General features: G+C 43.9%; 1 protein-coding gene across 1 annotated transcript in view; it reads left to right on the forward strand.

The window, feature by feature from the left end:
• Window positions 1–12,992, forward strand: part of RGS22 (regulator of G protein signaling 22) — a 110,533-nt gene that overhangs the window by 34,945 nt on the left and 62,596 nt on the right. The window contains exons 13-15 of the mRNA XM_084851450.1: window positions 5,269–5,368; window positions 8,364–8,489; window positions 10,009–10,110. Coding sequence (XP_084707576.1) covers window positions 5,269–5,368; window positions 8,364–8,489; window positions 10,009–10,110 — 328 coding nt within the window. The remainder of the gene's footprint in view (window positions 1–5,268; window positions 5,369–8,363; window positions 8,490–10,008; window positions 10,111–12,992) is intronic.

Here is a 12,992-nt window from a genome sequence, read left to right on the forward strand (position 1 = left end):
ACCTGGATAAGTTACAATATTGTGAAGTTAACACCCATTACAATATATACTGCATTGAAACCCATGATAAAAGTAGTCTGAAGAAATCTGGGATATAAGGGCAGAAACGGTGTGAGGCAAACAGGTTGCAGAGTGTGTTGTGTGCCATGCAAGTGAGCCTGGCATTACAATGATTGGGAAAGCTCCTCATGTAGATAAGCCCTGGATCATTTTGGAAAACTTAACATGGCTGATAGACCCAGCCCCCTGATATAGGAGGTGCACGGCAAGCATCAGTGCTTGAGGAACTTGCTCAGGCAATTGGGCCTCAGCAGTTGCCCAAGAATGATGGGCACTGATGCCAGGCCTACACTCCTCGCACCACAGTTAAGGGAAACATTAGCACCAACCTTAACTGTGATTAGCACTAACCAGGTTTCCTTCTTAACCAGGATATCAAACTTTGGTTTAACTGGAACCCTGTCAGCATTAACTACTGATAAGATTGGTGCTGACATTTCCTTTAACTGTGATTAAGGCTCGAGAGGTGAATTTGCTTCTTAGAGGGGAGAGGGTGTGAGCAGGTGGCCAGAGGTGATCATATAAGTATGGTGAAAAAGGAGCCAGTGTTACATGTGAACCAATTCTAGAAAAGACTAGGGCTGAATCTTCACATAGCAGTTATACCATTGTCATACTGTTATCATAACTATTGGTGCCCATTCGTGTCATGTGTATCAGTAGTTATGATAACAGTATGATAACAGTATAACTGCTATGTGTAGATTCAGCCTAGTAGTTTTGGTTTATTAAGAGGAAGTAACCCCACACAAAATACTGTCCCTGTTCTTTGGGTTCCTCCAAAAGTTAGGATTCTTGAGATGTTAACAGTAGGTAAATTTCTTTAAATATAATCAGATAAGGGCCTAGACAGTTATCTGATTTTAGACAATCCTCAAGTTGTTGCCAACCCTAATTTCAAGCATGACCACTTTTAATTTTAATGACATAAATGCCAAGACATGAATCACCAGCCACATCCAAGCAGTCACAACACATTTTGTGCAAATTACGTCATTCGCTTATAAATAAAATTTGGAAGAGCTCTCTTGCCCTTTGACACATTACATATTCCCATGGCAGCTCTTATTGTTGAACATGTTGTCCATGTACCAGTTCATGTAAATTGAATGTTCTTTTTTGGTTGTATATATATCTCAGATTTTGCTCTTACTGATGGTCAGTTCACATGTCCAGTTCTGGGGCTTTTTTCCTGACTTAGTTGAAGCAGTGGGAGTAGTTTTTAAACACAGTTATGGGACCAGAACCCACTGTAGTGCATTATACAAATGATGTTGCATTCAGAGGGTTATTTATACAATAAATAAATAGCTGCTTTGTGCTCCTTGCAAGAAAGGGTAGGGTATAAATATAATATAATGTAAAGAATAAAAATAATCCACAAATAAGCTTTCTTCTAATCCCAAATCTAATTTAATGCAGCCCTTTGTCTAATTTTGAAAGCCTTCTATCAGTCTAGACGTCTGGCAAGACCTATTTGTCCCTCTCCCAGCAGCCCACTGGGCAGGGAGCAGTGGTAGCTGGTGCCCACTGTGGGTAGGCAGGATGGCAGAGGCAGAGCCCGGGGCTCATACAACTGAGGATGCTATGATGACTGATTGAGGGGGGAAAGGACGGCAAGCCACTTCTCCAAGAATAAAGACAAAGGAAAAGTCTTGATACGACTGCTGTTGTTGCTGTTGTAGTTGGTTTTATTGCAGGTTTTTATTGTTGGTTTTATCGCTATTTTGTTGTGCTTATGTTTTTATCGCTTTTAATATTTTAACTGTTTTTATGTATGTTATTGCTGTGAGCCACCTAGGGATGGCTTCTGTCCTGAAAGGCGGCCAAGAACATTTTAAAATAAATAAATAAAAAATAAAAGAGGACTCAAGCAGAAAGTCGTTTCATGTAGAGGCACACTGAGGCAAGTCGCTTGATAGAGATTGTGACTGGAAAAGAGAACTTGGGTCTGATCCCCACCACAACACAGTCATGCAGTGCTTTGAGCCCACATCTCTCTGCAGGAGCCCATTTCAAAGAAAAAGAGACTGAGGACAGTTAACTTTATAGTCATGGCTGAATAGTAGTGCGGGGTGGGGGGACTGTGAGGGGGGGATAAATCCACACAGAACAGTCTTTTTCATCCATAGCAGCCAACAAGCTATACCAGGGAAACGGGCACGTGAACTTCTAAATCATGCCTGCAATGGACAGGATGATGATGTTAATAATGTGATGATATCTTCAGAGCAACAGAAACATTCTTAATAGCAACCAGCAAGCCATGTCACAGAAACAGGGAACTCAGATACATGAACATTAAGATCCTGCCTGCAAAGCGGAGCAAAGGAAGAAATAACCCAAAAATACAACTGGCACCAAGGAACCACAAGCAGATTTTTCAAAAGGAAAAAAAATTGCCAGAGCAACTAGGGATGTCAGAGAATTCCACCACAGATCCCAGGGAGGCCGAATTCCAGTGAATTTGCCCCCCTGGAATCCATGGCGGAACAGAGCAACCCACCCCACCACCCCGCGGAAGCCCCCTGGAATGGAGCCTACCTGGCTGTGGCTGCAGCGGCAGCAGCTCTGGCTGCTGCCAGGCTGCGGCTGCAAATGGCGGCCGCTACACCGGCCGCCATTTGTGTCTGCAGACCTGCCGCAGCCGGATGTCCGGCTGTGGATTCACCCAGCCTGCAGCTCCATGGAGTCGCCGCAGAGCGCAGCCAGCCAGGGAGGATTCTGGGGGGAGGGATGGAGCGCCTCTCCCCCCACCACGGATGCCACTTACGAAACAGGTAAGTGGTTTCGTACATCCCTAAAAGCAACCAACCACAAACAGATTTAAAAACAAAATCTTGCCCAAGCTATTACAATACATGTTTACAAATGGCAAGCAAAAAAAGAGAAGAAAAACAGTTTTGGAAATGACTTAAAAATTAAATCAGGGTTCCCCAACCTTTTCAATCCCATGGGCACATTTGGAAATTTGAGGAATTGTTACAGGCACCACCATAAAATGGCTGCTATGGATTGCATGGCTGGTCACAAAATGACTGCCATGGGGCACGTGACTAGTCAAAAGACAAGTAAGTTGCTGAAGAAATCATATACAATCAGCATAAGATTTCAGCAGGTGTACATCACATGATGAGCTGTACCTGCTAAAATTCCCTCTTCTGTATACTTACATAAACCCAGTCCTCTTTTGCATCTGGCCACCTCCGTGTGTCCCTCCTCACTCACTCACACACGCATCCCCTAATTTCAATGTACCCGCTGGTGAGTGGGAGTGGGAAGAATTCCTGGAGCAAGAGAGACAACAGCAAGAGGGGAGGGAAAGGTAAGGAGAAAGGAGAGGGAAGAGTAAATGGTGAAGGAAGCGAATAGAAGCAAAATAAAGAGGAAAATGGATATCAAAATGCAATGGAAAAGGGCAAAAGGAAAGAAGATAGAGGGAAAGAAACAAGGAACTCTCCCATGATAAAGCGGATAGAGCAAAAAAGGGAAAGGAAGGTGCTGCACACAAAACAAAGGCTCCCTGCTGCTGCTGCTTAGAATGAGGTATGCACAGCTCCCAAAAGCCCACTGTGGAGACCATCTAGTTCTCTCACTCCTCCCTGCTAGGCTGCCTCTGGTAACCCCTGCATCTTGAAATGTAGTGCTGCGTTGTTTCTGCTGTTCTATCCAAGCCAGGTGCTGTGCTGCTCTTTTTTAAAAGAAACTCCTCCTGATTTGGGCGCCTGGGCAACGCTTCTCTATGCAAGTTATGGGTTGATCCAGCTCTTCTGGGTGATTACAAGGCCCAGATGTTTACTCTTTGCCCCAGTTCATTTGTGCAGTATGGAGAATGGCCATCCTTGGAGCCCTGCCCAGCGTGCTTGCTCAGTATGAGACCACAAAGCCATGGAGCTTACAAGGCCAACAAAAGCACAGGCGGGAAATCAATGGAGGCTCACCCCCCACACTTTTAACCCCCCTTTGCGTAGGGGTAAGTGGGTGGAATTCATGTGGGGGAAGCGGGTGGGGGAAAGGGTTAACTCTCTCCCAGATTGCCATGATCCCAGTCCTAATCAGGGCTGTGTGTGTTGACACCAGCATAAGGAAATCTATCACACATAGCTGAACTATGTGCGATTACAAGAACATTTAGTTTGGCTCTCCCATTGAGCATCCAAACAGCCCAGGCAAGTGCAGCAGTGCCATGGTTGCAAACAAGAGTCCGCCACTGCCGTCAACTGCAGGGGGTGCAGTGCCCCTCCCTGCCCCTATGTTACCACCATGTCTGGCAGGGAGGATGAGGGAGAGAAAGAGAAGAAAGAGGGTGTCAGGAGGAGGGAAAGAGAGAGAGAGAAGGGGTGGCAGAAGGAGGGAGGGAAAGAGAGAGAGAAAAGGGGTGGCAGAAGGAGGGAGGGAAAGAGAGAGAGAAAAGGGGTGGCAGAAGGAGGGAGGGAAAGAGAGAGAGAAAAGGGGTGGCAGAAGGAGGGAGGGAAAGAGAGAGAAAAGGGGTGGCAGAAGGAAGGATGGAAAGAGAGAGAGAAAAGGGGTGGCAGAAGGAGGGAGGGAAAGAGAGAGAAAGGGGGTGGCAGAAAAAAGAGGGAGATGGCAGACAGAGAGAGAGAAGGGATTGCCCCACCCACCACTGGTTTCAGCCCCACCCATGTCCAGCACTACTGCGAAGGCACTGCGGCCCTTGACAGAAAAAACGTTCCCCACCCCTGTTCTAATTACTCATAATATATTCTGTCTTGATTTTGTTTCATTCATTGTCTGGTTATTCTTCTGTTGGCAGCTTCTTCATTTCATATTTTGTCATGAATAGCTGTCATGGAGAAACCTTCTGGGTCCTTGCCTGGAGACAGTGCTTTTGCTTTTAATGCTATGGCACAAAGAGAAGATGCATGCAGCTGCTGTGGTTCTTATTCTGTTCTTCCACTAGTTCCATTGCCTGCCCTCTTCAACCAGCTGTTGCCAGCAATTCTGACCCCCCCCCATCAAAAAAAGGTGGAAGGAAAGGGAGGGCTGGTGGAGTAATAGGATGAGGTGCATTGGATGTAGCTTCTCATTGTCTTGGAGCATTTAAATGTAAAGGCACTGACTCTAGGCACAGAACTGATCATCCTCCTAAGTGTGAACCCACTAGTTCTGTCTCCTGTGTAATGCATGCCATAGTCTCCCAATTATCCTCAAACATCTTTTGAACCTATTTCTTCTTCATTGGTCCAGGCCAGCAACAGCGTGCAGCACTGTGACAACATTTACTGACAAATCTGATTATTTGAAGCCACAGCTAGATAGAAAATACACCTATGCAGAAACGATCCCAGTGAGTACCATTTGAAGTACCATTTAGCCATTTTAAATTCTGTATGTTTTAATTTTGTTGTAAGTCACTTTGAATCTCTTTTGAGAAAGATGTCTAAGAAATCTAAATAGCAACAACAACAATGGAGTCCCTGGATTTGTGGAAAGTGACAGGTAACTGTGGTACTGTGCTCCATACCAGCATGGAGCTGGGCTTGCTTCCAATTTGGGCTCACTCAGGATGGCCATCTCAGAGGCCATCCTGTCAATGAAATCAAATCTGGCCAAAATAGGCCAGAGACAGCCAACTTTGTTCTCCACATAATGGTCTTGGGTCTGGAAGCGAAGAGTACTGCATTAAATTCACCACCATCTCTGCTGTAAGTCAAAATCCCTGTTGAAAGCCAGAACCTCGAGGAAGGGCTGTAGCACAGTGGTAGAGCACATGCTTTGCATCCAGAAGGTTCCAGGTTCAATCCCCAGCATCCCTAGGTAGGGCTGAGAAATCTGCCTGAACCCCTGGACAGCTGTTGCCAGTCAGTGTTGACAATACTGGGCTAGAAGGACAAGGGTCTGACTTAGTGTGCAAGTTTGCATATCACACTAAGCCATCCTGAGAATAAGCCACCATGGGTTGGTTGTTCATTCACTAATCTAACATCAGACACTCTGCAGCTTTCCGTGGCTTGTTTTCCCCCTCAGTCCTCCTGCCGGCTCCTGGCATGTATTCCAGGCACCTTTGCAGCAGAACGCCTTCTTTCCTCAGTCCCTATGTCAGCACCTTTTCGGCAAGTGGTCCACTGAGGTTGCCAGCGACGGAGGCAAACTTCCCCTCCCCCTGCATCAGATCACCAAATGGAATTAATTTTCTGAGCCCTTATGAACATGCTAACACATCTTCAAATTTCTCCACTTTTTTCAGGGTCTTGTGCAAGTGTGCAAGACTGCCTGTCTGCTATTTAGCCCACCATACCAATATCCTCCTCTTGTCAATGTCCTTGTCAATGTCATCCTCCACTTCCCTGCTTGTCTTGCTAGCAAGCACCTTTTTTTTTTTTAAGGGCTGCTTCACATATCAACAAAGTAATTACACCCACCCGAAAAGCTCCTCCTCCTGAAGCTGCCAGCAGCTTTTGGTTCCCCCTTGCCTGCCTTGTACTTGTTGCTTCCCTCCACTGATCTCCATTGTTAGCTGTCACGTATACGGTATATATTTGTTACAGAGGAGTGAGGTGGATTGGTAAAGTTACACAAATTTCAAGGTAAAGATGTGCAGATGTCAAGGCAGAGGAGGTAGTGAGGTGGATTGGTGAAGATATGCAAATTTTAAGACAGACCAGGGAGTGAGGGGTGTTGGTAAAGATATGCACATTTAAAGGTAAAGGTATGCAAATTTCAAGGCAGAGGAGGGAGTGAGGGTAATTGGTAAAGATAGGCAAATTTCAAGGCAGACAAGTGAAGGGGATTTGTAATATATGCAAATTTCAAGACAGAGCATTGAGTGGGATCAATAAATATACGCAAATTTCATGGCAGAGTAGTAAAGAGGAGGGGAAAATCACGGAAATTTCATAGCTGTGGACTTGCAAATGTGCACACTTGCACAAGACCAAATTTTATTTTTTTAAGGTTGCAATCTTGTTCGGGACACTCTCTGGTGTCCTTCCTTTTCAGTTTTTAGGTGCAAAGGGTGGAGGGCACTGACAAAGGATGAGGGAGGAGGATGGCAGCACTAGCAAGATCATGAGGAGCAGCAGAGGTTTTTGTTGCTCTTGCTGGGTAGTTCGATAGACAACCCATGATGAAGTCACCCCGCCGGTTGGACATCCCTACAAGCCACCCTGACCAACAAGCCATGGGTTCTCAGGGTGACTTATTCATGAAAAAAAGCCACCCTGTGGAAACCATGCCAAGTTTGGACATCCAAACAATCCACCATGGGTGATGACTCATGGTGAGTTGTTATACTGTGCAAACTAGGTCGGCATAAGGCTACTTCCTATGTTCCTATGTTTCTTGATCTTAAGGCATGCCTGCACTATAAATGTAAGCCAACATCAAGCCTGCTTAAGTGACAAAAGACACAAAATAAAACCCATGTGATTCATTTGTTTTTATATGAAAAGCAGTCTGAGGAAATTCCAGTTTGGATGGCGAAGCTGCTGAAGAGATGGAAGGATATTTCAGTCTTTCCCAACCATTTTCTGCTTCTATATCCTTCCTCCCCCCACAATATAGCTTTTCACCCCATAGGCTGGCAGGAAACCCAGCTGGGGAGATACTAGTCTCTTTTACCAAATCAGCACCTAAGACCCCCTAAATTAGGGGTGGTCAACTTTGGGGGATCCAAGATCCAATTTTCACCCCCTAGACCCCCCAGGGACTGCACCATTGCTGACACCATGCCACTAGCAAAACAATTGGTGGTTTCAGCACAACATGGCAAAAAGGGGCAAATTTAGCTTGTTCTATCTATATTTGGCCCTTTTTGTCTGTCATGTTGCGCCACCAGTTGTTTCCGTCCTACTTCCCCACTGTTGAATTTTGGTAGCACAGTGGGAGGGCCACTAAAGGCCAGAGGGGCACATGTTGCCCACCCCTGCCATAAATTAAGGGCTTCTGGATACCTCTAAGAGCCCCTTCAGACCTATTACAAAGCAGTACAAAGCAAGGTTGCCTCTGGTGTATCCATTGCATTATTAGTATTTATGTATAAAGTGCTATCATTTTACATGGTGCTTAACAGCATAAGCAGAAAAAAGGGAGAGTTCTTTAAAGTCTGATAGTAGAAGAAAGCAGAGGGAGGTATGAGAGAGGCAAGTGTAACAGTGTACAAAATGAGAGATAATATATCTAAGAAGTTCATGATAAGAAAAGAGGCATAATAACACATCTGGTTTATCTCACCACCTTGCTACAACTTTTTCCTGGAGAGAAGCACTGGTAGTTCTAAGGCCATTTAAATCCAAGACAAAATGAAACTACATGACTTGCTGAACTATGCATTTATTATCCAGGGTAAAATGTCCCCAGACGTTTCTGAACTGGGCAGTTCCAAGATGGAAAGAATGCTGCAGTCCCTTAACACAGAGAACAGAGCAGGGTACATATTCACTCAGTTCTGTGAGATGTCTGGAAATAAGGTAAGAGGATTTTCTTACCAGTGAGATTTATTGATTTGATTGGTTCTTCTGCCCTTTCATCCTAAGAGTTTGGAGGGTGTTTTAGCCTCTCTGCTGCCCTGCGAAGAAGGTTCGGCTGAAAAACAGTGTTTGATTCAGGGTGGCTTGTCATGACTGGCGTGGTTTCCTCAGCATGGTTTGTTAACCACGCACATTTCTATTAAACAGAAATACATCTCACCATAGTGGAGAAGACTGATGAGTTGACCTGTCTGCTGTACAGATGCTAACAGTTGATGGGCAATTCCAGGGCTCCTGCTCTCCCTTCTTAGGTTCTTTTTCTTTAAAATCGGTTTGGACTGGGCAGCCATTCAAAGAGAGGATGCCTTCAAATAGAGGACTGTCCTCTGTAGAGGACTGTCATCTGTAGGGCCCATGGCCACCCAGCTGGCATGTCATTCCTAAACGCACTTACTTGGAAGTATGCCCCACTGATATCAATTGATCTTACTTCCAAGTCAGTGTATAGGATTTCACCCTACAACTACAGCCCTAAACACTCACCTAGGAATAAGCTCCACTAAATTCAGTAAGACGTATTTACAGGTAAGTGTATTCCCATGTAAGGCATTAATCCTGAACATGCTTCCTTGGCAGTATCTTCCACCATAGTCAGATGGATGAATTTATTACCCAATTAGCGGACCCAATCTATGGAAAGTCCTATTAATGTTGAATTAAGCAAACCTTAAGTATTTAACTACGAACTTGTAATTCAGTGAAATCAATAGATTAATGTTTTTATTCAGGATCAGGCCGCAAGAACTGATCCAGCTAACTACAGATTTACTTGAAGAATTTCTTCATAATTTCATATACAGTCCCGTCTTCATGGTCATAATTTGCATTTGCCTCAGCTCCAGGGGGCCGAAATGTTCAAACACAAGTGCCTATACTTCAGGCAATGATGCCTGTTTTAATATTTCATAATAAAAGCCTTCGATGTTGTTTTAAAAGGAGAAGAGCCTCTGAGGTAATGGGGTTTATGAAGCACTTTTGTCCCTCTGGAAATACTTAGCTCTGTGCAACAGCACCACGTTGTACTGAGGGGTGGTTGAAAGGCGTATAATAAAAATGTAACGATAGTCAGGATAAAAACATTTAATGATCTCAGTGATTGCTGAAAAATACTGTCCCAGCACAGCATAAACTTTCAATGCACATTACGAGCCCCTGGCTTAATTCTCTCCAAATGTGGCTAATCTTCAAGTGTTAACTATTACATTCACAATTTTAATAGCCAATTATATGCAACGTATACAATAAAAGATACGGCATGTATTACAGTGACAGTACCTGTACATGTGCTATCCTTCTACCAGTATAGAACACATTATTCCAGCTATTCTAAATTAAGTGTGATTTATGGTGGCCCCAAGGAGCTGAGCAGTTACTAACTTTAGAAATCTAAACATGTTTGAAAAGATGCAAAAATTGGGTAGCAATAACTTTGCTTTTCACCCCTCCCCTCAATCTGTAGTTGTGGAAGAACAGCACGTACTTCTGGTTTGACCTGCAGGATTATCATCAACTTTTCTATCAAGAAACCCTCCATCCTTTCAAACTATGCAAGCAAGCTCAAGTAGGTCATAAATAAGACTTCTTCCAAGTCCCTTTTACCCCAAAGAAAATTGTTCTGGGGTCACAGTCAACAAAGTACACTATAAATGGTTACCATGGAGTAAGATAGATGATCTAAACATTAGTCAGGCATGGTTTTTGCTCAGATTTGTGTCTCATGCATTTTGTTCATTTTGTATCAACCGTGTGCAGTTGCTCTCTTGCCCATGCTGCTTGTTATCTGGAAATAGCACTGTCTTATAATGATTTTTTAAAATCAATTAATAGTGAAAGCAGTTGAATGGTTCACAGGTCTTTAGATCTTAAAAGTATGTCCTTAGCCCAAACTGAAATGAAGACTTAGAAAAGCTTCTTCACACAGAGCTTTTATCCTGCTATTGAGATTGGTTACTCACCGAAGTTTGCGGGTCCTTTAGATGACGTCGTCAACCTCCAGGGCATCTCCTGCACTGAATGACCTTTATTTCATTTTTTAAAAGATTGGAGATAATGAGCTATCAAATTACAGCGCTTCAGTTCCGTTTGATTTCCCTCGTGAAAAAGGAAAACCCGCAATAAGAGGAGCTAAACCAATGAAACATATGGAAGACTCAGATAAGGGGAAAAGGAAGGGGGAAAGGAGGGGAGGAAGAGTGTGTAAAGGGAGTCCACTGTGATCCTGCATTTAAAATGGAAGCAGAAAGCCCCATTTGAGATGTGGGATTTTAGGCTGGTGTAGAGATGCTCTTCATATGTGTAGCTGTATTTTGCTTGCATCCATTGCATTTCAATTGATACTGCTGCTGTTGCTCACAAGGATGATTAAGTGGGATTCAAAGTGAGATCAAGATTTAAATGAAGAAGGGTGCTTCCAGATTAGGCTTTTATCATGCAATCGCCCTGCTCATTCACAGAATCTTACATGCAGTCCAGATGAGATTGTGTTCTGTTTGTAACCCTCCTGTGTTTTCCTACCATTTCTTCTGGCTTTTTTATGGGAGTTGCAGCCCAAAATGTCTGGAGGGCACCAGATGTGTTGCCCCGGCCATGGGCATTGAACTCCTAGGTTAGAGGTGCCAAGATAGTGATAAATCAGATGCAAAGGTTTGCTTACAAGGAGACTTTATTGGGTAACTTACAGCACACAGGCGTACCCAATGGTTGGATCAGACAGCTTCTCTGAACAACGAGCCATTGGGTCAAATGGGTTTTATGCCATGAGCAATGAGGCAGCACAATACTAGCAAGCGCTCCTAGTTTCATTCCCAGTGTAAACTAACTGCACTTGGTTCTCAGCACAGCCACCTGCAGCTGAGCATAAACACACAACTTCACTTCTCAGGCACGGCCTGATAACACTCTCACTCATTGGTCTGGAATGTGCTAGGACACGCTATTGGCCCTTTGAATCATCTTCACATGCTCAGAGGCTTACTAGCAAGGGAATTGCAACAATAATGAACTTAAGCAAGCATTATGGATCTCTAGGTCCCTCTAACACTACAAATGACTTGGCTATGCACCTGGGGCCAATACATCAGGTTACCTACTCCTGCCATTACAGTATACTATTTATGAGGGTGCATGTTAAAAATGATGATCTAGGTGGGTGTTCTTCCTGTAGCAGTCTGTGTATCACTGAGGTAGGTGTCTGAATGCACAGAAAATAGTGATATTATGGCTTATCAAGCTTCTTAAAATCTACTGGATATATTGGACATTTATGCTCTAAACTGCTCTACCAGGAAAATAAACTATAATGAATATTTATATTTATATTATTGTACACTGCCTGGATATGCTATACATGAGCAGCAGTATAGAAATATTTTTACATAGATAAATACAATAAACAATCAGTACACTTAGGGCAGCTCACATTAAAATAATAAAATATATAATAAACCAATCATTAAAAAATTAAAAGAACAAGTTCAGCAAGGAAAACGGAACATGTAAAATGCAGTAGAATAAAACACACTTTTTTTTAGAAGCCTGGGAAAATGTGTTGCAGTTCCACTAATGGAACTGGTTTTGCCACAGTAAACATATCAACTGAGAAGGGAAGATACAGATGTGTGCCACAGAGCTACAGCCAGTCATGTCTCCTCAGCATATATCCTTGAGTGTCTGCAGGTATATGTCTTCCCATCACACATTAGAAGCATACTGTGGCAGAACTAGGTGTACCCAGACTGCCATGTAATGGGTGAATTGGCTCTCACTTCATGTTGAATGAGCAAGCGAGCAAGCAACTGATAAGGCCATGAATTATGTTAGTAACTGGAAGTCACTGCTGTCCAGTGAGCAAGGGCAAAAAAATACATAATTGTTGTGTTAGATAACCATGTCCAGAGGAGGGTGACCAGGATGGCGAGGGGTGTGGAAATCAAACCCTTTGAGGAAAGGTTGAAAAAACTGGGTATGCTTAGCCTGGAGAAGAGAGATTAAGGGGAAACATGTTAGCAGTCTTCAAATATATGATGGGCTGTCACATAGAAGGAGATTTGTTCTCTGTTGCTCCAGAGGACAGGACTAGAACCAATGGGTGGAAATTCTGGGGGCACTACGAGATCCATCATTGTTGTTGGAGGCCCAAGTGGCCATGGGGACTCTGAGTGCCTTTTACCAGCTTCAACTCATCTGCCAACTACTGCCTCCGCTGGACAGGGATAGGTTGGCCACAGTGGTACAGGTGCTAGTAACCCCAAGACTGGATTACTGCAATGTGCTCTATGTGGGGCTGCCCTTAATGCTGGCCCAGAAGCTGTAGCAAGTGTAGCTCGGCTGTTGCCTCTTTTCACCATGCAATTACTTTGCTGAGGGAACTACCCTGGCTGCATATAAGCTACTGGGCCAGGTTTAAGGTTTTGGTACTAGTGTATAAAAGCCCTATACAACTTG

Source organism: Heloderma suspectum, chromosome 4 (assembly GCF_057233095.1).
Source record: "Heloderma suspectum isolate Gila_16-S chromosome 4, 16-S_ref, whole genome shotgun sequence".
In the NCBI taxonomy this organism is placed as follows: Eukaryota; Metazoa; Chordata; class Lepidosauria; order Squamata; family Helodermatidae; genus Heloderma; species Heloderma suspectum.